At 44.0% G+C, this 27,196-nt stretch overlaps 1 protein-coding gene across 23 annotated transcripts in view; it reads right to left on the bottom strand.

The window, feature by feature from the left end:
* Positions 1 to 2,513: 2,513 nt before the first annotated feature.
* POMGNT2 (protein O-linked mannose N-acetylglucosaminyltransferase 2 (beta 1,4-)) overlaps positions 2,514 to 27,196 on the bottom strand; it is a 33,321-nt gene continuing 8,638 nt past the window's right edge. For 6 of the 23 annotated variants that reach the window (XM_087770537.1, XM_087770509.1, XM_087770418.1 and 3 more), the window contains 2 exons: positions 11,414 to 11,602; positions 2,514 to 4,831 (listed from right to left, as the gene is read on the bottom strand). In XM_087770537.1, the coding sequence (XP_087626663.1) occupies positions 3,001 to 4,737 (1,737 nt within the window). In that variant the 5' untranslated portion in view covers positions 4,738 to 4,831; positions 11,414 to 11,602 and the 3' untranslated portion in view covers positions 2,514 to 3,000. Of the gene's footprint in view, positions 4,832 to 11,413; positions 11,603 to 13,066; positions 13,181 to 18,139; positions 18,158 to 19,042; positions 19,233 to 19,740; positions 19,860 to 26,275; positions 26,395 to 27,196 lie in introns of those variants that run through there. The other 17 variants (XM_087770560.1, XM_087770526.1, XM_087770480.1 and 14 more) reach the window with 8 other exon arrangements.

A 27,196-nucleotide genomic window follows, 5' to 3' on the forward strand; every position in this document is an offset into this window, starting at 1 on the left:
CAAGGGAAACAAACAGCCCATGGGACAGGAGAGGATCGGGGGCGAAAAATGGAATGGGCCTGCAGAGCACTGATGGCAAAGTTATTAAAAGGAAAGAAAATTCACTACAGGAACGTGCTAGTACTCCAAAGAAGTTCTTGAGGTAGTATAAATCAGCATAACGTTACTGTGCTCAGTTTATGACAGCTACAGGCTGGGCCATGTACCCTCAGTGCCGCGTGCTGCGGCAGAGGAGGAATTCAGGTATAGCAGTGAGGCTGCGGCATAGACATTCCTACACTGGGCAGGCGTTGGAGGGAAATGGCCACATCACCGTCACAACTTCAGCGTTCAGCTGTCTCAGAATTTGGAAAGGAAAAATCCTTTAATTTTGTTTCCACCTCATAAAGTACTCGTAGCACTGATGAGGAAGACAGAACCTGAATGCACGTTTTTGGAAAGCACATTTGATTACCTTCTGGAAAAAGCAAGTCTCTGAATGCAAGAGACCACTTCATGCTAGAGCTAAGAGCACAGAAACCTGCATATATGATACTTCATTGCTCTGTAGCCAATTTTGTTGATTAGAATCATTAGGATACAAGAAGAAAACAGTTAGTGTGCTGTAACCCATCTGCAAATGTTAGAAAATCTGCCATCATATAAAACCAATTTTAAGTGAAATGGGATGGTCTACAAATTACGGGCAAAGGATTGCTATCAAAGGCCCTAAGACAGACAGGCAGGAAAGCAACACACAGACCAATACCCTGCCCAGGACAAAAGGTGGCTAGGGGAACACAGGCAGCTCACACACCCAAAGAAAATTACTTCTGAAAACTGGTGCAAAACAAATGCTGACCAAACTTCACCCTCCTGAAGGCTCCTATTAATTAAGGCTCCTAAGTATTAATACTGACTTTGTAGGGTGCCAACATGACCACCCTTGTAACAGCCAGCAAGATGGCCAGTGGCCACAGGGCTACTTGCAACTTGAACGGATGTGGGGATGCAAGGTTGCTGCAAAACCCTGCCGTGAGTGGGAGCTAATCAGCCAGCGAAGTCCTGGGGAGCTGCAGGTCCTGGTGGCTTCCCTAAAGAGCCTGCTCTCACGGCTGTTACCTGTTTATGAAGTTTTTCTCACCTCTGACCTACATGGCATGTGATGAGCAGCCACACGGAGACTTCGGGGCACAGCTCAGATACTCACTTCACTTCAGCAAGAAGCCCATTTTGTCCTAAGAAAACAACAGTGGGAGTATTCACGCGCCCCTTTAAAATATCAAGACAAAAATTATTAGTTGGCAAGGCTACAATGGCAAAGCAAACACAGACTCTGGGATCGTTGTTCTGTTTTTTTTCCCTCCCCTTTAAATCATAAATGTGTTTGTAAACAAAGTGAGACATAATGAAAATGCATATACAGAAGTAGTACTTGCCTGAAGGTCCAATGTTGTACTGCGGTGTTTCACTCATTTTTCAACCCTCCTGTTTGTTGTCTGATTTGTACAGCAATGTTTCTCTCCCCCCTCTCTCTAGAACTCGTGTTATAATCCTGCCTTGAGATGCTCATCTATCAGCCCATCACTCAGAAAGCAAGCCATTTATCCTACTGTTCAAACATCCATCCAGACCTCGAGAGGATGGTGGGGACTAGGGAGGGAGAGGAGAAAGCACTTTTCCTGTTGCTTTAATGTTGGTTATAAAGTATGGAGGATGCTAACTTCCATCAGCGAAACATCTCACGCTCCTGCCCCTTTTCGCCTCTCTTCCCCAAGGCCTGTACTTTTGACACGGAGCTGTTTGTCAAAGACCGCGTCATTTAGGATCTCCACCTAAAGGAGAACTGTGCAGGATCAGGTCTTAAGTAGGCAGTGTGTTACCCCAGCAATGAAGCCAGATTCTGATCTTGGGGAAAACCAGTATCAGTCTAGAATAAACTACTGCCCTGACCAGAGCAACAGAGGTGCGAGTGCCATCAGCCCAGCCCCTGCCACTCCCTCTGTCCAGCCCAACGCGACGGCGCCCACGTACTTGCCCCCCGCCTGACTCCGCTTCCCCCCACCAACGTCTGTGCCCAGAAAGCTGCCCTTTGTGACCACCTGCCTATGGCTTAGCAAAGCACGTACCCGTTAGCAGCCATTATCAACAGATCATTCGGATCAAACACCAAAAAAAATTATTTTCTCAAGCAGATTGCCGTAAGTGCAGTCTCTTCCCCATCACCTCTTCCAAACCACCCCCTTCCTTTTCCACAGACCTGTACATAACTCACAAAATGAAAACAGATCTTAAAACACAGTAAATTATTTTATCCACTTCATCCCTTCTATCTCCCATCTGCTACTCCAGCCTTTTTCTATTGGGGTGCAGTAAAATCTGATTTAAAACTTGGAGCTGACACTGTAGTCTCCTTTTTTTCAGCCAAAATATGAAAAAGAAAAAGCTACCCATATACACATTTTATCACAGCAATAGATAAATCTATCACAATAACCATTTTGACAGATAATAAAAAGCAAAAAAAAAAATACTGAGAGGGTTTACAGCAGTTTAATGAAGGCTCTTGTACCAAATCTTGAACCCAAAGTTACAGTCAGAGTTATTGAAAAAAATAACTTACAATGAAAAAGCTGATGAGAATTGCCCACCTAGCCATGGAATTAACTGTGGTTTAACCCTGTGCTTAAATACTCACCACACAATAGAAACGAATTTAAATCACGACCAAGGTACACACAATTCACTTCCATTCTGTTTTCAGTTACATGTATTCAGCATGTAATTTAACCTCTGGAGGTTACTCTGAAGAACACAGAGGTTTCTTTTTTTTTTTTTTTTTTTTAAACACTCACTGGAAATAAATACCATTTAAAGAATACACATGGAGTGCAATAAAATGGACACGCAGGCACTGGTACAGTCTAGTCCTCTTCAGCCCTCTACAAACTACAAGACAAGAAGTTTTAAACCACAGATGGAGTGGAGAGCAGGGCAGAGCTGTACAGGTAGCGCAACAGGTTATGTACTACACAAGAGCACATCTGCAAAAGGTCCCAGGAGATTTTTGTTGAAGATGCAGCGTATCCACACCAGGTATATTGTGAAGGGCTTAATGTTTTCTGAGAAGGTGTGATTCTGATGGGACAATATATAAGGCATGTAAGTGTTTTCCCCTTGCTCTTGTATCCACACTTCGTATTTCACTTCTCTGACCTTGAGATACTTCAGGTTCCAGGGGATCTGCCAGGACACGGCAAGTTTAGCTTCGCTCGTGCCCTGGACAGAGGCTTGACACTTGGCATCCCTCACTTTGCCAGGGTAGAGGCTGCCAGACCACTTCTGCTTCTTGGGTCCGGGCTTAGATTTCACAGTCTGCCTGATCACGTGGATGAGAGAAGGGATGTTCACCTTCGTGTCCTGGTAGGCACGGAACAGCCACTCGGGGTTGCGGCAGCAGAGGTGCCGCGGCACCTCTGTGCTCTTAATGATGCGCTCTTGCTCAGCTTTGTCCAGATGAGCAATCCCGCCCTGATCCCAAGGTCTGTCCGGGTAGGTAATGGTGTCTTCCTTGTCAGTGTTCTGCCAGGCAATGTACTGCAGGTCCATGCCAGGAAGGGTTGCCAGGGTTTTGTAAGGGGTATAGTGTTCAGGGTTGATAGCATAAGGAAAGAGCTCCACCACTGTGGCACCTCTTGGCAGGAAGAGAGACATGACTAATTGGGCCCCATGCATGCTGACCAGCATGGACGCATTGCTGATCAACCGGACGATGTCAGAAAATGAATGCTCCTCCAGAGAGACGGTAATGGTTTTCATCTGAAACTCCTGAGCGAGAGCCAGGATTAGTTCTGCCTCATTTAGGATAAGTCTGTTGATTGTTCGACTGAACACTATGATGTACTCCTCACTGGAGCTTTCCTCCAAGCTGACGTTCAGCTTCTGTGTCATGAATTTGGTGAACTGCCTGATCTCGTTACCAGAAACCAAGATGTTAGCCTTTGGCCCTTGTGGCTGGACAAATCCGTACTGGTACCAGGTGGTGATTTTGGACAGTCCCACATATGATTTGGTAAAGCAGAGGAGCCTGCCCAGGGTTTTAAGCTGCTCCCTGAGGAGCGGCTGCTTGTTACTCAGTAACTTGTAGAGGTCAAAGTGAGCACCTTCACTCCACCCTTCCATGAAGAAGAGCCGTGCCTCCAGGTCTAAATCAGAGAACTGCTGCATGGTGTAATAAATGGGGAGGAGGTCGTCATGAAAGACGTGCATCAGGTTGTCCGGGTTGAACCTGTTAACGATCAGCGCCACATCGGGCACGAAGACCGGCTTTGGCATAAATTTCAGCGCAGCAGCTGGCAGCTCCACAAAGTTGAAGTACTGGGTGTTGTGATCTTCCACCGAGGAGAGGTCAAGCAGAGCCGGCTGGAACCTCCGGGAGCCCAGGTTGGGCAGCATGACTGAGGAGTTGCTGTGAAAGTAGACAAACTCCTCAGCCTCAGTAGAGTAGCAGAGGGACTCAAAGCGGCAGATGCGGTCGGTGTGCATCCTGCCAGTGCACACCATCCTGGTACCGTCCTCCACCAGTGCCTGGAGAGCTGCATGGTAGTCAATCTGAACCTGAGAGAGTTCCTGAGACTGACGCGTGAGGACCAACTCCTCTTCGACCATAAAGACATGCTCTCGCAGTTTGATGTATTTCCACAGCACAGCAGCGAGGACAGACACGAGCAGGGCATTAAACACAGCTGCTATGTTCATTCTGTAGTTAGATCCTAGCAAGATAACAGGTGGGGAATGCAATGGAGAGGGAACACATCGTTAACACTCCTTGACATGGTGAGGGCAAAAAGACCTGTGGAAAATAAAACAAGAAAGGAACCATTTAAACATCAGGTTTATAGCTCTACCATAAATCACATTTTATGGACTATTCAAGAGTTTAGGCTTTTTTCAGTATTTTTTCCCCCTTCCAGGGAATGAGGAAAAGAAGAAGAGAGTGCCAAAGCACTACCCAAAACTGGGGGGGGAAAAAAAAAAAAAAAAAAAAAAAAAAAAAAAGCAAACAGAACTGGGAGCTGCTTTACAGGAAGGCTTCCTCTCTCATTTTCTTTTCTACCCTTTTGGAGAAGAAAAAGTAAAACAGTTTGTGGATAAGCTCTATGAAGCTTTCTCAGAAAAAACGGTATGTTTCATGGGACTTTGGCTCACTCTGCTTTTTGCAGACCAGTCCAACAACGAGAGGAAAGACAGCGCTGCAATCACTGGGCCACTCGCACAGGGCTTGGGAGACCTAGCTCCTTCTCCTGGCCTGCCATAGGCCTTTTGCGTGTCTGCAAGTACCCAACTCTGCCTCTCGCCTTTACTGTGAAGAGAATACAAGTACAAGGAGTACTGCCAAATATAGATTTCGCTACACTCCATTCCAATATGAAATGTGAACTGGTGAACATAACATTCAATTTAATTTTTAGGGGAAGAACTTGCAGGTCTGCAAACTGCCCTGCGTCCCAAGTCGCTCAGTTGTTTCACTGGCTGCAATCTGGGATCAAAAGCTAGGATTGACAACTGCCATTGTCTTCCAAAAGAAATATTGGCATGGGAGAGAGGAGAGCTCCGCTCTTTATGCAAGGAACTGATGTTTCATTAAAGCAATCAAACCTTCATTTAGTGAGAGTCTGGCTTGCACCACCACAACCAACCCTTAAACAAATGGGAAGGTAATACATTTGAAGTGCTTCTAGTGTTGGTGTTTTCCCATCCCAACCTGAGAACCTCTTCTGTGCTGCTCCAAGGCCTCCCTGTTTCTTTTTCTGTTATGGGAGAGATCCTGCCGCTGTTTTCTTTTTACGTAGAAACACTACTGGCTTATATCAGAGTATTGATTACATTTTCTACTGTGAACTTCAGCTGAGATGTGTTCACCTACAGTATTTATGGGCTCCAATATTTATTATGCATCAAGGTCTGCTGCTAGTCAGACTGTAAAGAATTGCAGCCATGACTCATGGGGAACTATAGGAAGGCAAATCTCTGATTGGTATATACCTGATTAGACTGTTTCTAACTGCAGTTTTTAAAGGTAGCGATTTAAACTCCTTTTGCTGCAAGTTTGGAGGGAGGGAAAAAAAGCAACGTCTCAAGCACATGCTCTGACATACCAAGCAATAGTTCCTTAGCATTTTAACCCAGAGATGCTTGGTTTTATACGCCAAAGTGGAGGAAGACAGCAAGGCATATTTAGGACCACTGCAAACACCTTCTCTACTGTCAAGGGAGTTCTTTTGAAAAGAGAGATTGCAGCCTAAAAGCTTGATCCTGCCATCTGGTTCACACAGCTTGGAATTGAATGGAGAATCACTCATGGAATTCAGTGAAGTTAGAAGGGATCCCTACAGCTTGTGAGATCCCAACAGCCTGCGGGATCTCTGTCTTAGGAAGAAATGAAGGTATGTGGAAGACTCAATAATGCCAAAGAAACAAGTGCTAGCTGTAAGTCACACAGATTCAAGAGGTGGTCTCTGGGGATCTCAGCAACAAATTCATTTCAATTTCAGAACAGCTCTAGCTACTCAAATGAAACAGAAATGAAGTCCACCTCCTTTGGCAAGTGGTCTGAAAAACTGCCTCATCTAGCAACTCCCTAAAAGCAAGCAGCGAATTAAAAAGGTGTTTTGATTTCAACCATAGAAAAGGAAATGGGAAGGGACTCAAGAGTGGTCATCTAATTGCCAAGGCAGGATCAGCTCTCCCTAAACCACTCCCCAAAAGATGCTTATCTATCTCATTCTTAATATTCATTCATCTCTTCAGCCAGTCTCCAGCAATAAAGGCATGAAGGACTGTGATAAACTCTTTCCTAACACTCGGCCTTTGTTTCCAGCACAGCAATTTAAACCTGGTCTTGTCCCAGGTGCCACAGATACCCTGCACAGACGAACGATGGCTGCCACACCACCTCTCAATCTTTCCTTCTCTGTAACAGGCGATGACTGCTGCTCCTGATGGCTTTGCAACTCTCAACCGCAGCTGTTCCATGGACAGCCTTGAATGGAAACCTACTGGGGACAGCAGAACATCACTCAGGTTCTGCTAATACAAGCAAACCAGTTTTCAGGAAAATAAATTTTTGATAGGGACAGATCTTAAGTTATTTTGTTGGTACGAGGCTTCCAAAGCTTCATTTACTTCTTCACTATCTTTGAAAGACATCCAACGATATCATCCAACTCTCCACATAACCTCTCCACTACGGACCTCTCATCTCGTAAGCACAGCTTTAAATGACTTCAGCAGCATCACCAAGGAAAGGACCGAGCGCAAGCAGCCACGCACAAAGCCTGCTAGTCAGTACGTGAAGGAGACCTTCAACAACCAAGTCCTCTGCCACAAGCACACACTTCAAAAGAAGGCCAGTCTGCAGGCATTGTGAAAGTTAAGTACTGCGGGTCAGAAGAACAAAGCACCTACAAGTTCAATGGAGTCAATGCAAGTTGCAAGAGCTTGGCGGAGGGGGAAAACCACATGGCTTCTTTATTATTCCAGTACAGCGGGGAGAGCGTGTATGTGTGGGTGTTTCAAAGGCATCAGAAGGCAGCAGTCCATACCACTGATACCACCTGCATTTCACGGGCATCTCAGTGGTGGGGAGCTCCGCTGACCATTACAAACCCCTTGAGCTGAACAGGCCTCCTTGGAAACAGTCTGTCCTAATGTTTCACCCCTGACTGATTTGTTCTCTCCCCTCCAGCCCCAAGGGAGGGGCATAAGAAGCACTTCAGAGATGCAGCCTGATGGATGCAGCCAATGTTCAGAGGTCAGCAATTTTCATTTTAGACTCTGTTACAGCAATACCTGCTAAATGGCTACAAATGAACAACTCAGCTTTTTAATAAAAATCACCTGCAAGGCCCTCCTCCATCTCTTCCCTCACTGCAGGTCTTTCACTTCCCTGCACTTAGCTGAAGTGAGTGTACGTGCTTTAGCTTTTAGGTGTCAGGAATGAATGTTAAAAGCTAGCAATGCTAAAGGAATCCATCTTCATTCCTGTTCCTCATTGCCAGTTTGTAAATCCCAGTTCATGCTGCTTGGCTGAATGCTGCTTTTGATGGAAGTGAACAAGGAGATGTGGACAGGAAGGGGTGTTGCAGGCAGAACTAAAAGGAGAATTTCACAGGTACTCAGGGAACAGTCTTGATACTTGGCCTGTTTTCCCACATTTTACCATCCACCTTTTTTTTTAATCTGATGCTTTCAGTGAACGCAGACCTTTGAGAACTAAAATCTTTGGTCCTTCAGGAAGTGACACAACATAAATAGTAAGAAACCACCCTGCTGTTTGCTCTTCCATACCCAGGAGAGGCTGCACCAAGCGGGTAAAGGCAAGCAATCACTCTCCATGTCCCCTGGCTCCTCAGTCTCCCAAGCTGAGATCAGTCATTAAGTGTTGTCAGCAGCAGTAGTCCTGGGATGGGAAACTTTCCCAGGAGGTAGTAAGTAACTCTGAAATAAGTGAAAGCATTTAGTCTTCCACCTGAAGAGAGCTGCTTCACAACAAAAGAAACTTTCGTTAGTAAATCTCCCTCACAAAACAGGTCTAGAGTTACCACTCCCCTCCCACAGTGTCATCGGAGAAAACCTTAAGAACCAAAAAGCACTTGCAGAAGTGGCAGGCCAGACACACTGCTACCTTCCTTAAGAGCAGAGTCCTCTGTGCTGTTTCTTTCTACATATAGGTCAGCATCTAGGCCGTTCACACCCCCAGTTGCCCACAGACTATCTCCTCCCCATCCCTACCACATTCATCTACCCTCTCACTTCTCAGTGACACTGGGATAACCATGGCTTTGCTCCACGTGAGCAATGCATCCCAGTTACCAAGGAAATCGCATGGACTGTCATTTTTTTACTCTCTGCTTTGAAATGCTAAAGCACCATCCTTCAGCAACAGAAGACACGACGGCTGATAGACCAGAGCCTTGCCGGAAGAGACGTGCACATAGAAGCAGCACAAAGCTTCCCGCTGCCAAGCTGGCAGAGGGCAACCATGCCCCATGGGAGGGGACGGGACGTGCCCTTGAGGACTCCCAACACGGGCAGGCTGCGGAGGAAGAGCGGGATTGAGAGAGGGAGACAGAAGCGGCAGATTTCCCTGGCAGCGATGTTGACAGGGCAGCGGGGCAGCTGACTTACAGCACCGCACAGTCAAAGATGGGGAGCTCAACAAACACACCGGCATAGGGGCAGCTCAAGACTTTGCAAGGGAAATACGAGCGTGCCCTGAGGTTTGCAGCTCAGCCACAATGGATGCCGCTCCAGAGGCTAAAAGCCTGTGGGAGGGACTCTATTTCTGGTCATCTTATCTTTCCTCTTTTTCCAAAAGAGAGCACAGGCATGAAGAGCTTACCCCATTCTCTTCCTCCACCCTCACTAACTTAGCAAAAAGGTCACAGCTTCATCCTCTCAGCCCGGCTACTGCTGCTCTAACTAGCACTGATTACTGGTGAGCAGGTAAAGACTTCAGGAGCATGCATCTGGTGTGTTCAGCAAGCACCTCTGGCAGAGACCTGGAGCATCTTGCAGGCCCATAATGCTCTGTTGGAAGTTTGGACACAGTAACACCTTCTGCCTGTTAGCTGCTGGTCATCTGATGTTATAAACATCCTCAGGATGTGGGAAAGCAACACGAAGCATAGATGGGGAAGCTGTTCTTCATCTCTTGTTAACATGTCGAGGAGATCAGAGTGGGTGGGATGGGAGAGATGAATTTCTACTAATAGGCAGTTGGCATAAAGGACTGTTTGGATTCATTTAAGGCATGAGTTCTGTTGTTCTTTTTTTAATTATAAAGCTAGGGTAGGATGAATCACTATTTTAAAGCTGGACAATGTTTTAAATATCTTCTCCATTTTAAAACCTACAATCTAGGTAAGAAATCAGGAGAAAAGCTACAAAGTCCACACAACAAAAAACAAAAGACAAAAAACATGCACTACTAAGACACCCAGAGGAACAAAACAAGAGCTTGATTAGGGAGAACAAGGGTCACTGGGGTGAACAGCACATCTAAAAGGGGATCACCCAGTCCTGCAGGCACTAACAAAATGAGAAGTGCTGGTTTTGTCTACTTAGGCCTTGCCAAGCTTTTGTTACTAACTGCCCAAGCACTTTCCAAGCCAATGCTCAGTTTTCCAGAGCTACAGCAGGCTAAAAAACCCTCACAGAATTGAAAAAAAAAAGCATGAAGGACACACATTTCCAGAAAGCATCACCACTCTGTGCACAGAGAGAATTGCCTCTACATGGAGGCCAACTTGGGTTTGGCCCAGCTGACCAGCTCCCCACAGAGCCTGCCAGTCGTGGCAGCGGTGTCCAAGCAGAACCGTCTCCGCAGTTCCCAGAAATGCACTGGGAACTGGACTGGGGCTGCTCCTGCCAGAGGACAGGGAAGGAGTTGGGGCAGAGCTGCATGGGTAGGAAATGGGCAGGGGACCCTGACCCTTCTTGTTATGGCAACGCAGTGGGAGGGGTGGGAGCAGATATTCCCTTCTCGAGGACATTTTCCCTATTAGTGCTCCCTATCCCCAGATCCATCTCTTGCTTGGCTGGATTGCCAGGACCGGAACAGGAAAAGTAAAGCGTGCAAACGTGGCATTTCACACTCCCCCTGCAAAATGTCTTCTGTTCTTCCTCCCATCCCTGATGCAAGAGGCTTAGTTAAGGAGGCAGTATATGTAATGCATGCAGTTTTAAATACCTACTTCATTCATGCTCAAAGCAGAAGTTCCTAGAAGGCAACTTTCCCGATTGGAAGGAGGGGGAGTTAGGATTTGGCAGCCAAGAATTGGCTTTTATTCTCATCTCTGTCACAGATTCCTGCAGAACTACAAGCAAGTCAATCCCCACAGCCCAAAAGGCTGTTATCATCTTATTCACTGTATTTGTTTAATGAGATACATATATCTTTCACAGTACATATCACATTAAAGAAAGGATGGTACACTGAATGATTGATATACTGGAACATTTTCTCTGTAAAAAGCAGCCAAGTGTAGAAGTGCTGACTTTTTAAACAGGAAAAGGGCAGTTTCTTGAAGGAAGCAAACCCAGCAGCCAAAGATACAAGTATCGGTAATGAAGCCTGGTACAAAAAGGGGATATGAAAGATAAGAACACCTTAACTCTGCAGCCTTAAGTGGAATTTCAAATATAAAATTTTATTCAGAAAAAAAATCAAAACGTAACAATTTTTTTTAAAAACAACTGTCTCACAAAAACTTAAGTTATCTATAGATAGTTGTAACCAAACTTAGGTTTATCTTCAGTTTTTATGGTTTAGCATAAGTCAGGAATAGAAAGCAAAACTGTAAGTCTTTCTATACAAGACTGCAACCAAGGAGACTGAGGCTCTGTGCAATGGTCCCTACTGCAAACATACCTTCAATACGAACAGGAGAATACTGGTGGCTCCTGGACACCTTCCAGTCGTACTTATGGATGGAAAAATCTAAGTTTTCTTCCATTTAATTTCAGAGGCTGTGAGAGCTGGGATAGGAAGACATCCAACCTGACTTTCAGGTTGACTAGCAGCCATTGATTTAATATTTGTTGATACTGCTGTCTTGATCTACGAAAGAACAGGTAAAAAAAAAAAAAAAAGGAAATCCAACACTAAGCAGTCAATGCATATAAGCAAACCACAAAACTGAGCTAAAAGTATGAAACTAAAAAGAATACTTCTTGGGCTTTTAAGGTCCACATTTCCAAGATCCCTTCTCCATCCAGAATGACACGGAGTGTGAAATCCTTTCCCCAAACAAAAACTAACCCTGATCTCCAGAAAATTCCCCTAAAAAAGATGCATTTCTGATAAACAAGCTTGAGGTGGGAGATGTAAGAAAAATGAGCTATGAAAGAAAAAAAAGTATGTCTCTCATCCCTCAAGTCTTTACCTTCTGACAGTCGCAAGCCTAAAGTTGAAAACCCAAGGTACTCAAAATAACCACGGCTAGACAGAGGGGGAAGTTCCTTCCAGTCGATCTTTGTTCACCCAAGTATCCGATCAAAACCTATCAGGTTTTACTGGCATTAACAGCACTGTCATATGAGTAAAAAACCTCTCCCTTTTGCCTGGTCTCTTATTGTTAGTCTGTAAGCAAGACACCTTTGTCAGAAACAAAAACGTGCCAGAGAGCAGCAGGTTTATCTTACTTCAGTGGTCTACCTAAAGTAAAGATGAAGTGGAGGTGGCTGAAGGGAAAATTTACTAATGCTGCAAAAGTGAATTTAAAAGAATATGATGTGAAATCCCAAAGTACTGAACAAGATGATCTTCAGCCACTCCAACTATGCCTTTGGGCTTCAGCTGCCATTTGTTGTTCTGTGTATTTCATCTATCCTTTCTTTCTCTGTTCTCCAACAGGAAGAGTACCTGTGTTATTTGGATACTGGGACTGGTGCTTAGCAGCATTTACAGCCTGAGCTCTCCCCGATTCTCATCAGCATGGTGCCTGAGACCGCTCCTGTGTGCTGCAAATTCTAAGCAGGAGCTGGAATTTTTCGGAGCACAGCACAGCCAAAAAGAACAGCAATAATCCCTCCTTGGTTACCACAAGCTCTACATTAGCATGTAGGGTAAGAAAAAAAAGTAATCCCAAAGCAGCACCTGTCCAGTAAGAAATATATTTCTGAAAACCTACAGAATTTAGTCCAGATCAAAGATGTTTTCCCCACGAGACTTTTGTTTAAAAATGATAAAGCAAACCACCAGTCAAACAAAGAGGGACTACAAAGAGCTGGAATTACAAATGAACTACTGACCTCCTTCCCACACATGCACAGCCATAGAGGAGAGATTCAGTGTGAAGTTGCGGGGGGGGAGCAAGGAGACAGCATCAAAAAACATGCTGAACCCACCCCCCGAAGTACACTGCAGCCAGGAGCGCCAACAAAACTGAATTCAGAGCCGTATGTGATCAGCACAGCAAACAGAGCACAGTTACAATAACACCCAGCAAAGAAACACAGTAATTCAGAGCATCTTGGAAGTACTATCCCTGGTAGATTAGTGTTTCAGCACATGCACGCATACCTGGTGTTGCTAAATAAAAGGAAACGCTATCCGGTGCCTCTCTTTCACAGAAGAAAAAAGAAGACACCTTAAAGCTACGCTTTGCAGAGGAACGAACACTCTCCAGTCCTCTTCCTTCCCCACCACCATAAAGAAAAAGAAAAAGAAAAAGAAAAAATCGTATCTGACAGCTCTCAGCACAGTAACCCGTGCACCCTCTGCAGACTGAACTACCTTTCTCCCCCCGGTCTGAGCATGCTCTGTCTGTTGGCAGTGTCCTATCGCTCCAGCTGGCTCACCTCAATTTGTTAGCCTCCCAGAGGTCAGCCTTGCATGCAGGATGATTTGCTGCAGTATTCCTGCAAATCCCCAAAGGGCGGCCACACCGAAACAAACACTACCGTGCTGTTTCACAAAGCTGAGCATGTCTTGGGAGACAGACGGCAAACCGGTTTCGGGGGGACACATTTTAGATATCCTGCTTTTAGATATTATTAATGCCACTACTACTCCAAACACTTCACACAGAAGAACAAAACAATAGGACAGAAAGGAAAAAAATGCCCCTTGCTAGAGGATGTGAAAGCCATTCGGCGTGCTTTCTAGCAATTCCCTCGTCACCAGGGAAGCGATTTCCCAGCTGTGATGGTCAGCAAATGGCTTAGTATTGAACAAGGCTGTGAGTGCCCTTCTTCAGAGATCCGTATTTTTGAAAGGAAGTTATCTTTTATGGTGGAAACAGTAATTCCTAAATACAAAGGCACAAAAATGAGCCAGGGCTTATAAGGGAGTATCTTACTGTGTCCGAGCCGAAGGTCATGAAGGCGAAAGTCTCTTAAAGCAATCTTCTCAGCGGACCTTGAACGTGTGGGGACTGAGTAGTTTCTTGAAGATGGCAAACCAGGCAGTACTGACTGGGAACATTTCAAGTCCTAATCCCACAACTGGATCTACAGGCGGGATCAGAAGAGCAGCCTGGTTCTGCCCATGGCACTCACCGAAAGGCTCATGTCAAGAAGTCACACTACTGAACACAGTCATTAGGAGTGAGATCCCAGCCCTGTAGGGACATACTGGCAGACAGATCACAAGGAAACATATGAGGCTTCCTGCAAATGTGTTGTCTATATATTTGCAGGATCCATCTTGTTGATTATCTGGGAGGCTTTTTCCCTTTAAGTGAGACCTAACAGCTAAACTAAGAATGATGAAAAAAAAGAAAAGTTCTTTAACACTCACGTGTACACACATTTCTATACAGATACTCTCAGATGAAGAGCAACCATTTTACATAAGGAAAAAAAGAAAAGCATCCCTAGGTTTTTGCTCATGACAGGAATTATCCTCATTGCCAAAATGAAGAAGCTCAAATGGCTCTGCATTAAAAAATGCAATTAGGTAAGATATGGGGTACTCAAAACTCTCAATTAGGGGAGTCTGGCAGCTACAAGGGTTAGCATGTTACTTCAGCTCTCCCTCTAAATATGCATCACAGACAAGCTGGCATCTCCAGCTTTTTACCCTCCCCAAAACATGCTGGAAGTGATCTGAGGGAGGGGATAAATGAATTTACAGCATTTGTGGTGGTTCACTGCATTATGGAGTCACACTGCCTGGGCTGGTTACTGTTTACCAAGTCTGCAATCACTGTCCATTGAACACCCCCTGCTTACTGTGGAACCCCAGCCCCGAGAAACCTTCTGTTTCCATGCAAGAAGGCAAAGCAGCCCTGCCAAATTAATCTGCAGTAAGTGACAGGATGAAGCATTTGGAGGGCAGTGAGGAGCAATACACTTTGAATCACAGTAGCAATAGAACACACTATTAAGTACTGCAATATCCTGCAACTTTTGGGGTGAAGATCCACCAGTGTTTCAAGTTATTGCAGGTGATGGGTCCCTCATTCACCATCAAGTACCCTGACCTTACTGAAGCCAGGACTCCCCTCTGGGGAAGGCCACTGTGTGGGGACAACCTGCAATCTAGGATGGCACTTGGGTGTCTCCTCCTCCCTCCCAGGACACGGATCCACTGCCTCAAAACAGGCATGTCCCTCATCCAGCTTCTCCTGCCTGCTGTGGCAGAGGCAACATTTTCTCCAATATAAAATGAAAACGGGGTGGTCCTGAGGCAGAGATGTGGCAGAACTGGGAAGCACAAAGCAGCCCCAGGAAGATCACGACTTGTCCCAGGCAGGACCCAAGACCGCTAGCCTGAATACAGCCACCATCAGAGCTGAGAAATGTGGGTGTCATTCAGCATCACACATGCTTAGAAACACAGTAATACCATGGAATTTATAACCTTGGGTTTCTGACTACCAGTTGAAAGCCAAATACAAAAGAAAAATAAGATAAAAGAAACAAAGAATAAACCCAAATAACATTCTGCAAAATTGACAGAAGGTTCTTGACAAAGCTAGACCTTTAAAAATGAGCCTGCCAACATGATGAATAAACACAACGGTTGTATCTACTGAACTAGGACATCACAGAAGTAAACCAAACATTTTCTCATCTCCTGCTCTGGAGTGCTGCTTTTACATCTCTGCCTTCTTGGTACAAAACAAGCAAAATGGTTCTGGCCTTCCTGGAAACACTAAAACCCACTAGGATTGACAGGACAAGGTGCCATCTACCTCAGTACCCTCCTTTCCAGGCCTGTGCCACCTCTTCCCACCAACTCAAGGTGGACTTTGAACTACAGCATGAGACTATGCCTGTCCTGAAAGGACCCCAAAGGGACACTGGTCGGTCAAAGCTGCTTGGGGGAAATAAAAAAAAGAGAGAGGAAAAAAAAAGAGAAAATAGAAGAGATCCCCTCTTTGGCAGGCCCACCCAGTGTCCCCAGCCTGTCCTGTTGGGACTATGGATATCCAGAGTCACCCTTCTCTTTTTAGGTCACCTCTGGCCCCTGTGAATGCAAAGGTACTGTTTCAAACAAGCCAGATGTTTTTCCTCTGACTTTTGAAAGTTGAGGAGCAGAGTTAGATTTGTAGCTGACTTCACTTGAGAAATCACATCTTGACTTTGTGTTTTCCGCACTTCAGAAAGCTCCACTGCATGACCTACCTTCCACTGATGCTAACAGGGGCCTTTCCACTGACTCCACAGACTTTCACCTCTGGTTAGGGACTTTATCAGCGGGACCCCTGAGAGCCCAGAGATACCATGCTGGGCTCCTTATCTTAGTCAAGCTTTGATTTTAACAGAGAAGAAAAGTACAACATTTACAGACTGGTCTTCTATTCATGAATAAGCTTCTTCTCTACCCCTGGAATGACATATATGCATAGATTTCAGAGATATGATTTATCACATCACATGGGGATGGATAGTTTAATCGCAGTCCTGAAGAGGGTCCTATTGTCAATCTGCCACACTGCAAAGCAACTGAACAAAACTACATCAATAAACGGGGGGGGGGGGGGGGGGGGAAACACATAATCAAATAAATCCAACAACTCTGAAATAATGTCTATTACTACTGCATCATAAGGCACTAAGGCAGCCTTAAGCTCTTCTCAAATAGTCAGCACCACCAGCCTACTGCAAGTTGGTGAGGTTTGAATAGGTTGTCTTAGCTCAGAACTAAGAGTTTGATAAATATTTAATACCCCTCATAAAGTTGCAGACTCCAAAAACAGTGCCACAAAAGAAAAACAGTTAACATTTTTGGAACTCCTAAAAAGCAGAACAGCACAAACAATACTAATCAAGCCAGCAAAGATGCCTGAATAGACCCTTCTTTAGGGGGTTAGGACTGACAAAGAGCAGGTAAATCATTATTTACTGAATCTCTGCCTTGCACATATAAGTTGCAGGGGTGCCTGCGTCATTCCGAGGCATAGCATTTATTATTTATAGTCCCAGAAGTACGCTCTATAAGAAATTGTTCTTCCTGCAGTGCTTTTCAACCAAAAGTGCATCTCAGTTTGATAGCACAAAAAAATTTCATGCCTGAACTGACAAAAAAAAGTCCTTGTATTGATAAACACACAAGGAGACAAAGGAAGCGTTGCGTTCCTGGACACCAAGATTGGGAGTCCACACACAGAGCATGGCATTCTGATTCTGCAGAAGCTAACATTAAAACTGATGTCAAAAGGACCAGAACTTCAGCCAAATATTGAAAATTTCTAAGCAAGAATATACTTCAAGAGAGGAAAAGGTATTTTTTGAAGAGTATCTCAATGGCCAAACCCCACTTTGCTCAACTGCTTCAAGCATGACATACTCCCAGGCTTAAGAGACGTAGGATGCAAGTTTTACATAAATATTAGGTTTACAAAGGTGTAAGTATGATCAAACACATTTCACACACACACACACACACACTTAGGTTACATGTCTCTACATCAACCTGACAAATACATAGATATTTATTCTCCTCCACAGATATATGCATATTTTATACATATAAAATATATATGTGTTATGAAAAAGCACACCGGCTGTCTGGGTTTGTCATATGCTAAACTATTCACTCTAGCAATCCCTCCATCCCCATTAGGAACCACCCTAGCAGCACTGCAGGGACATACTGGCCTGCTCCTGAAGCTATATGCAATGTCTATTCAGATGAATGGCATGGGAGAGTCACTCGCTAGTTTCCAAGGCAGGAGATGGCTTCAGTAGCTGTTCCCACCCAGCTAGGTGTCACTTGTGCTCTTTCAGGTTCCCATTTTGTCATCAGTAATGACAAGTCAGCAGGATGACACAGACAAACCAATTCCCTCTCCTACAAGCTATGCCAACTGCGTACCTGCAAATGTAATTAGTGCCAATGTGTCTGTAAAGGAAGCAGAGATAATTCATGCTCATCAGAGCAGCTTGGTAAGTAAATGATGTTCACCTAGACCAACATGAGAAACCAAGGGTAAAACATTGCCTGCAAGATCCCTGGGTATTGCTGACGGCCTCACCATGGTGCTTCCCACAGCCCACTGCCTTGGCGGCAGTAAGATCATCTGCCTTCTCTCAGATGACACTTTAACATTAGGCCTTTATCACCACAACACCACCTGAAGAAACACATTTCCCGTTTTACAGATGAGAAGATTGAAACTGTCAAAGGGATCTGGGTAGGACATACCACACCAGCAGCCACAAATATGGTAGCAGCTTCCTGTGAAAAACCCACCAACAATAAAACCCTCTGGTGTACCCCAAAGTTGTATTCATCTCCATAGGATCCAGGGCTGAAGACAGGAGCCAGGGCCTCCAAGATCACAGGTGACAGTTTAGACATGATAAAGGACAGGGAGGATTAAGTTATCAGCTCTGTCACTGTTGTTCTGAAACAGTTGCTGGCAGGGCAGCCATAAGCCTGACGTGCTCTGCTTTCAGCACACCTTCCTCCCATCTTCTATCCCCATCCACACTTGCCGTGCGGCCTCCTGCATGCTTGGGAGACCCCTTGCAGCCACAATTTAGCCTGAAGTTGTAGGCCTTGTCAGCATGGACTTGTCCTGAGAAGGGTGGAGGAAAAGAGAGAGAGTCCGTTTTTCCTGTCTGTTGAGACAAACAGGGTAGTCATAACCAGCAAGTCTCATAGACCTTTTCAGGAAATTAAGATGCTAATACCACAGCAAAATACAGCTGTTGAAAGGAAAAACATCCTTGAATGCGAACATCATATGAGCATGGTATGTAAAAGAAGAGAAATAACAGAAATAACAAAACTTGCATTTTAGGCTAAACAACAGAACTGTCAAGCACTTAGACGGATCTGTAGGGGTGAACAGCTAACAAGTGTGTGGAAGTATCTGGAGGACAGGGCTTAAGATGTCCAAGCATTTCACTGCCTTCACTGGATTATGCACCTGTTTGTAAGTGAGCTGCAGTTGTTCCAGAACTGATGAGAACACCTCAGTTCACAAGCAAGATTACAGCAGGACTGTACCCTGCAGCTGTCTTTGCCCTAAGCTTCCACTTTCTGGTCTGTTCAGAGACTTTGTGCTTTCCTAAAAACCCTGAAGAACCAAAGCCTACAAACCAAAGTCCTAGTACTTCATGGAAAGAACTCCACAAGGAGGCAGCAGCAGCGTCTACAATCTTGATCAAAACAGCAGTTTCGATCCAAGCTGGAGCGTGTGCTTCAATTAGCCAGTCTCTGACAAACGCCCGGAGGTGTCTAGCACAGCAGCATGACAGGACTGTAGTTCAGAGCCAAGGTAAAGGAGAATCTAAATCAAATCAGGAGAAATAAAAAGGTTTACTGCCATTTTGAGTCCGATAATTGCAAATAGATTGTTTTACCTCCAATGCCCCCTTCAGCCACACTTGTACACCATAGCCTCGCATCTTAAAGGGATGCAGCGAGCATATAACCCAACCCTATTCATATGATAGTAGTAATATTAACAGCTGATAGGAGCACAGTGTTACTGGATACCACCCCCCCAGTGTAACCACTTAGACTGATGCTAAGGGAGCACAAAACACCCATGTTCTGGATTGGCAGCATATCCCAGGGGTGTTAATATTCACATGAAAATTCAGAACAGAGCATAAGGTCTCATGAATCATCTAAAACAACTTATATTGGAGCAGAAAAAAGGGTGTTTCCTGACAGCATAGGCCATAGGACTGAAAAATGTCTGCTGGCCAATTTAAACATTTTGTTAAAATTGTTTTTGATTAGTACTTAAATACCCTAGTCTGATTTTCCCTGTGGAAAAGAACAATTCTTACCTTGCCTCTCATCTGATTACAGTGTCATCAGAGGGCCCAGCAGAGCAGTAGTAACACGTGGCTGTGGGCCAGGCATTTACTGTTTCAAATGTTGCTCTGAGGGCTACCGCTGCTACTGACTGGGGGAAGAGAAGAAAGCAATATGAATCATCTTTCTCAGCTTCAATGTGAACCACTGCACGCAATAGGGGAAGTGTGATGAATACACTGAGTTACTTGTACAAAACCGTTCCAACTCCTCCAGGTGTCATATGCAACAATTTACAGTTCAATAGCTACAAAGAACTTCTTCATGCCCTTGGCAGCCTGAAAATTCATGGAAGGACTATTGAATCTAGGCATATTTATCAAGGGCACAGCAGCAAGAGGAAGAAGTTCAAGCCTGATTTGAGGGTTTTTTTTTTGTTTTTATAAGACTTACAGTTCTACTTATTTGAATAGTAATTTAAAATAAGGTAGTTAATTTTTGCCCCATAAATCCCACGAATAAATCAACGTATCATTTCTCTACAGCCCTCCTTCTCACCCCACCTCCACGGAGGTTAGAACACCCACATAAATAGCTGATATGACATTTAACGCACACAAGAGGGTGACAGTTTCAGAGAAAAAGCAGAAAATATCTGTTGGGAGGGGAACATCTGCAAACCTACTGACATAGTTGCTATTCACTGGTGGCCCTCTGATGACAGGAGATTCCTCACCCAACCCTGCTGCAGCAGCTCATTTCTATTCCCTTCCTTCCCACTGGCAAGATCTGCTGCCTCTGTTGAGTCAAATGCTGAGTCAAGTATTTGGCAATGAGAATCTCTTCAAATAACTGAAGTGTAACCTGACTGTCACTGAGAGCAGAGCAACATCATCCTGATAAACCAACTGCTGTTTAAAACAGCTGCACTTAAAAACATCTGCCCCCATTCATTATGTACAGCCCTGGATCCATGTGCAGATTATTTGCAAAGCCAAGAAGAGAGTGGTCTTTCAGCTACTTTACACAGTATTTCGAGACATCAAGGGCACTGCAGGCAGCACTCTACGTCAAGATGTGCTTCCCCACCTCTAGACTTCTGTTAGCATTGCTGCTGATGCAGCCATTCCCCACAGAAGCCATCTAGCCCTTATGGAAGCCCTACAGCATTACTCAAGCACAGGGAGGGTTGGAGCAGGTCTGAACCCTCCCACTTGCAAAGAATTCCCAAGATGACCCATAGTAAAAACATACGTACTGTCACACCCATCATCCTCAAAGAGGATAGTTCTTGTGACCTTGGAGAAAAGACAAGACTAAGATATACATATCCATCAGCCATAGGCAGTGATACCCATTCCAAGTCTGGAGGGGTCTGAGATGGAGGACATATATTATCCCAGGCAGAACCATCCTTCCTGCCTTGGCTCATCCAACTCCACCTTCTCCATGGCAGAACGACGTGCTTATAATCTGTCCTGAAGGCTGACAGGAAGAGACTGCTGAGATAGCTAACCCTTCTTACCAGGCAAAGGGATTAAAGCTACAGGCACACAAAGCTCCTCTTGCAACTATGAAGACTCAAATCTGCACCTGTATTAATGCAGCAAGTATCCGAAAGGAGAAAGCACCTGAGTCAGAGGCTGAGGACTGACTAGAAAATAGCCATCTTGCCAAGTGATTTAAGGTTACACAAAATAACCACCATTTCTTTACCATCAAGGTGATGAAATATACTAAAATAAAACCTGAAATATACTAAAATAAAAACCCCCTTCTCTAATTTGCTTGAATATATTCAACACTTAAAGACAAGCACGTACCTAAGCGCCCTGTGTTCCAATGGGACAAAGACATGCACATAAATGAAACAAGGACTAGGGAACTTTTTGAATAACTTGACTTTGTGACCTCTGTGCTAAATATATATATAGCTATATAATGTGTACGTATAACTATTACAAAATTCATATAAAAGATTAAAATTAATATATAGACTATATATTACTCTTAACTTTATACCTGCTTTAAAAGGTAGTTAATCAGTGGCTTTATAAATTTAAAGAAATTAATTTCAATAAGCTGCTAGCTTCCCAGCTTTCATTTTATACCTTTGACATAATCGTAACAGTCAGAAGCCAAGAAGCTGCAAAGCCATATATAAATGTGTGTGTGAAGCTGTCCCAGATAACCTTACAGGAGAAGGGAAGGGGAGAACAACTCCAATCTTAATTTTCCATTAACTCTCAGGACCCTGCATGAGAACATGAGTAATAACCTAAGTAGTAAAGAACAAACAGCCAGAAGCAAGGAGCAGGGGTAAGAACAAATCATTAAGAAGTGGTAAGTGCCAAGGGCCCTAACTTAGCTAAAGGCAGTAAAAATACACACGCACAGAAAACCACGTCTCCTCAAAAATGAACCTGGTCATATAGTTTTAGTGCCAAGTAAGTGACTGCCTCAGCATGACACCAGAGTATCTGTTACAAAGGACAGTATTTCATCTATGTTCTTAGAGGTCTGATAAGCTATTTCCCCAAGTGTGTCTCTCCCTCCTTCTAAAAGAGTAAATTACACAGCAAATTAATCTTTGTGCACCTTTTTATTTTCCACCCCTCCTCCTCTTCCCTCCCTCCACGCCTCCCATCCATTGTGAAAGATAAGAGGAAAAATACGGATGATTCACAACAAAATTGAAATAAATTCAAAACAGCAGGAACAGCCTGAGTCTGGTTTGGCTCACACAAGCGAGCTTACAATATGGTGAGTCAGTGCAAAAAAAGCAGTCATGAAACTTGTGTCACACACCTTTCCGGAGAGGGCTTTTTGTCCACACAGGTATGGGTGAAAGGCTCATCTGCCTGGGGAGCAAACACTGGAAATTAATCTTGCCAGTGCAAAGGGATTTCAACTCACAAACCATCAACATCCCACTCAATTTACATTACAGGTGGCCAGCTGGGAGAGGGGAAACCAATAGCAAACTAAGACACAAAGCAATTTAAGGCTAACTCATTTCCAGTGCATCAAAGGCCCATCAGTGACTGCCCCATGCAATGGGCTGTGGTCATCCTGTAACTACATTTGACTGTCTGCTTACCAGAAGCAAATGCAAAACCCCATCGCATTCAGGAAGTCATTGGCGATACAAAGCATTCCTCTTCAGAAGAGGGAGCACAGCCCCTACATCCAAACTAAGGAGGGCTTTTTCTGGGACAAAAGAAGGGACAGAGCCAGATGGTTTCAAATTCCTTCAAGGCATTTGCAATTGCCAAGGTATTTTACACAGACTATGCTTAGATGTTTCATTGGTCACCACTGGTCCAGAATCCACATACAGCTTAAAACAACACATGGGTTTCTGAGCTTAAAGAAATCAGGGTTTAAACTCTCAGTTGGGTACCACTCTCAGAACAAAACACATTCACACTGGTACACCACTGAAGAGAACTGAACTGTCAGGAATAAGTGTTATTCAGCGAACAGTATGCAAAAGTGGGCCCTAAAACATAATGCGTGAAATTTTAGCTCCAAAACCAATGAAAAACTTACAGCATAGCTGTGAGAAGAATGTAGCAAACACCCCAAACACGCTGGTATTGAAGACGGGAAGCTCCAAGAAGGGAGAACAAAGCTTATTTTTCAGTGCTAGCCACAAGAGTTTATAAAAGAATTTTTTAAAAACTATATGGTCTACTGATTACTGTATCAGAGAGCATAACTAGATGAATAAGAAAGATCTATGTGCAAGCCCACTTCATACAAGAGGTACACAGAGCATGACTAGGAAACTCATTATAATTCCTCAGCTTCATGCAAGCATGGTCCTAGCATCTACACAGCTCTAAGCTGAAGAAAGACATGGTTCTCTGAAACAGAAGTACCCTATGCCAAATTTACACACAAGGACTTCCAATCAAGGACCCAAATCCCAGAATTCAGCTCCTCTTTGCTCCCTGAGCAACAAAGAAGCAAGCAGATAAGACTTCAGAGACATCTTTCCCTGCTAATTACATGATAACGGTTTAAAACAGAGATTGTATCACACCCACTGTCTCTCTCAAGAGCAAAAATACATATGTTATCAAATCGCTAAGGTAAACCAGTAAAAAGATGGAAAGGAAATTAACACCATATACAAAAAAATCTTTGCAACCAAAAAATGAAACCATTTTTATTGAGAATTACATTTTACTAGTTGAACTTTAGCAAGTAAGCTGGATGGTACAAAAACCACTTTTTCCACAAATACAAAAACCTCTTCTGTTATCAAATAAACTCTTATTCCTCTCATCTTTAATCCCAGTCTCCATATATGCCATCTCCACAGAAGAACCAAGCAATCCTTGTTTAACATCAAAATGCCCCTTGGCCCCTTTTTACACACATGTGGTCTTCAGAACATCTAGCAGCTGAAGAAGGAGCTCCTGGATCCAACTGTGCAGGAGCCCAGCTGTCAATAATTATCTACATCTCTGTTTCAGTTTTATAAGGCTAAGTCAAAGGCCAGGAGAGAGGAGGACATTGGCATGTGTGTTTTGAAAGGAAAAGGCAAAATATTTTACCATGGAAAAGGGAAACGTCAGTTGGTTCAGATATAAGAATTGTGCAGCACAGCCTCTCATAGGCATGACAAAGCAAGCTTTGGTGTGTGAGACAGTCAAATGGCAATGAAAGCTGCAGGCAGGATTGGAAAAGCTAGTGAAACTTTTCAGCTGTTGGTGGAAAAAGCTTTAAGAGCTGAAAGGGCAAATTACTGAGCCCTTCGCTTACAAAGCATTTCTTAAGAAAACTTCGAAGTTAAGTCCAAATAGCCAACTATACTTAAACTCAAGTGAGTCTCTTCTCAAACATAAACAAAGCAAGCCAAAAGAATATAGAAGACATAGGACTGAAATAAAGGGAAGGAAGAAAAGAAACAAGGAGGAAGGGAATAGAGAACAAAAAGAATACACACGTAGACAAAGGATGTACAGCAGAAGAATGTGCAACCTTCAAAGACTGCTCCAGAGAAAAAATAGACCAGACTGAGAGGTTATCTTTTTGATCTGTGTTTATCGGTAAAGCACCAAGGAATTTCCAATCATGAGCCTGAGACCTCATTGCACTGTATGAAGTAAACAAAATCACTTAAAACACAGGAGATGGATGTGAGAATTGCAGTGCCAGCTGCAATGCTGTGTGACCAGTTGGCGGTAAATCACTGCAAACGAACAATGCTATAAAATCAGTGCATCAGGAAAACTCAGTTCCCATCTCTTGTTTAGAGTGTCAAGGATGCAAGAGGGATGACATCTAATTCACCACCAAAAAAAACTAATAAAAACATTTCCATCTGTACACACAAATGATGTCTCCCCTCCCAGTTTGAACGCAAGCTCAAATCCAGCAGGAAGGGGATGGATGGCTTCATACCACCAGGAGTACACAGACAGCACTCAGAGCAGAGAATACACTGGTTCCTCAGAAAGCACAGATGCCGTTGAATTCAAAGGAGCAAGAAATGTGGCACAAAAATTAACTAAAGTGGAGGAAAGAGAACAGAGCCAAAAAGAGTGCTTCTGCTAAAGGACAACCAGAATAAGAACCAGACGAAGAAAAGATCTGGACTCTGTCCACTGCACACTGCCATCAGTAATCAGAAAAAAAAAAAGTCCTCCTTTGGAAACCTTCTGGAAAAGTGGATTTCTCAGGCTAGCGGAGAGCAAGCTGCTATACGGAGCTTTGGTCCAAAGGCAGGAGGGAAAGGGGTCAAATTGTAAACTACTGAAAATTTCTACATATTTCCCTGTTTGCAAGGGAGGAAAAGTTATGCGCTCCCTTGTAACATCCTCTGTCTCTTCTAATGCTACAGCCTTTGCAGGCAGAGGCACCACACTACTGTACCACCTACTACAGACAAGGTGTTCTGCTCATGGTTAGCAGACATGGGCAGAGTGCGAAAAGTGAGGAGGGAAAGCAGACAGATGCACTGCCAAGTAGCAAATGCCAACCCATTAGGGTCTCCAGCCACATCAGTTGACACTGTGGAGTCAAGGACAGTAAAAACACAAGAGCAGCACCTGCACTACTCATAGACCACTCTTCCAGCTGACTGGAAAAGGCTCATTTCCTTTTCCTACTTCAAGCCACTAAACCAAATCAATCCTCCTTTCATAGCAAGAGCTTTGCTTACCCCACACAGCATGGTGCCAGGTAGATACACCCAATGGAAGCAACGCTTGTGCTTAGATTTAAGCACGTGCTTAACTCCTGGCTGGATCAGCACTTTCAACCACACATCCTTGTGGGCCATGGATTTGCATTCTTACACATCTTTAAACTTTCCAGGACATGTAATTTATCATTCTGCCTGTGATAAGGGATGGTAACACCCTGCTCATTCTTGCTCTTATTACACTGCAGAAGACAAAAATACAGATTTCTCAACAGCAAGGTAGAAGACACTGATATCCCTTTTCTGCCTCTGATAATTTAGCTATAGCATATCATTACCAGGCTTGAATCAGAAAAAGGGAAAAAGACTCAAAGGGAGAAGAATAAAAAGTAGAGGAAAAGGATACTTACTGCAACGAATAAACAAAAAAATCCATTTGCAGATCATATATGAAAAGAACATCCAAATTAAATATCATCTCAGAATAACTGACTAGGATAAACGCATGTGCCGTTCCAGGTATTTCAGCCTAAATATGGAAAATACACATTACTCTGAGTTTATGAAGGGCTTAGTTTTATCAGTAGCATTTATATACACTTTCTTGGTTCATTTTAGACATATCGCTTATACTGTACACACACTATAAATACAAAATGCATGGCAGCACATTTATGTGTCACCGAAACAAGATTTTAAACCAACAGACTTGAGTGCTCACTGATTTTAAAGGACAACAGCTCCCTATTTTTTAACACGTTTCTAAATTATATATGGGCTGTGTATCCCTCCAGACAAATGAACACTGATAAACTACGTTCCGTCTCTAGCCAGGCACTTCAAGTAATCTCCACCCTCCCACCTCCTCGTCACATGAAATAAAGATGAAGCACTGCACAACGTCAGTCACATTGCAGATCCACTCAGCAGCTGCCTTTACCTGATACAACAGAATAGATGTGTCAAGATCTTCATCAGTCTCCCCTACCAGAAGCTGAAATTTTTGCTGCAATGGACTCAGGCAACCCCTAAGAGGGTGCTGGCTAGTACACGCCCTACGCAGCCAGCATTATGCTAGACTGCATCCAGCTGCTCTCACAAGTTTCTCCCAATGGGATTGCTCTCCTTCCTAACTGACTTTATCTTTTATGCCTGGACAAGTGATTTTGGCTGTATCTGTGGACTGTGATACGTTTAACGAACAGCTCCCCAGCCACGTGCCTGCGGGAATGCTGCCTGGAGTATTAAGCCCACTGCATGTGCTTGAGCACACACATCCCGTTTCCAACCTGCTTCATTACCCTTTTCCCAGCAAGCTCGCCCAGAGTTAA

This window comes from Nipponia nippon, unplaced genomic scaffold (assembly GCF_047370975.1).
Source record: "Nipponia nippon isolate SJK-2023a ecotype South Korea unplaced genomic scaffold, ASM4737097v1 scaffold_1, whole genome shotgun sequence".
Classification (NCBI taxonomy): domain Eukaryota; kingdom Metazoa; phylum Chordata; class Aves; order Pelecaniformes; family Threskiornithidae; genus Nipponia; species Nipponia nippon.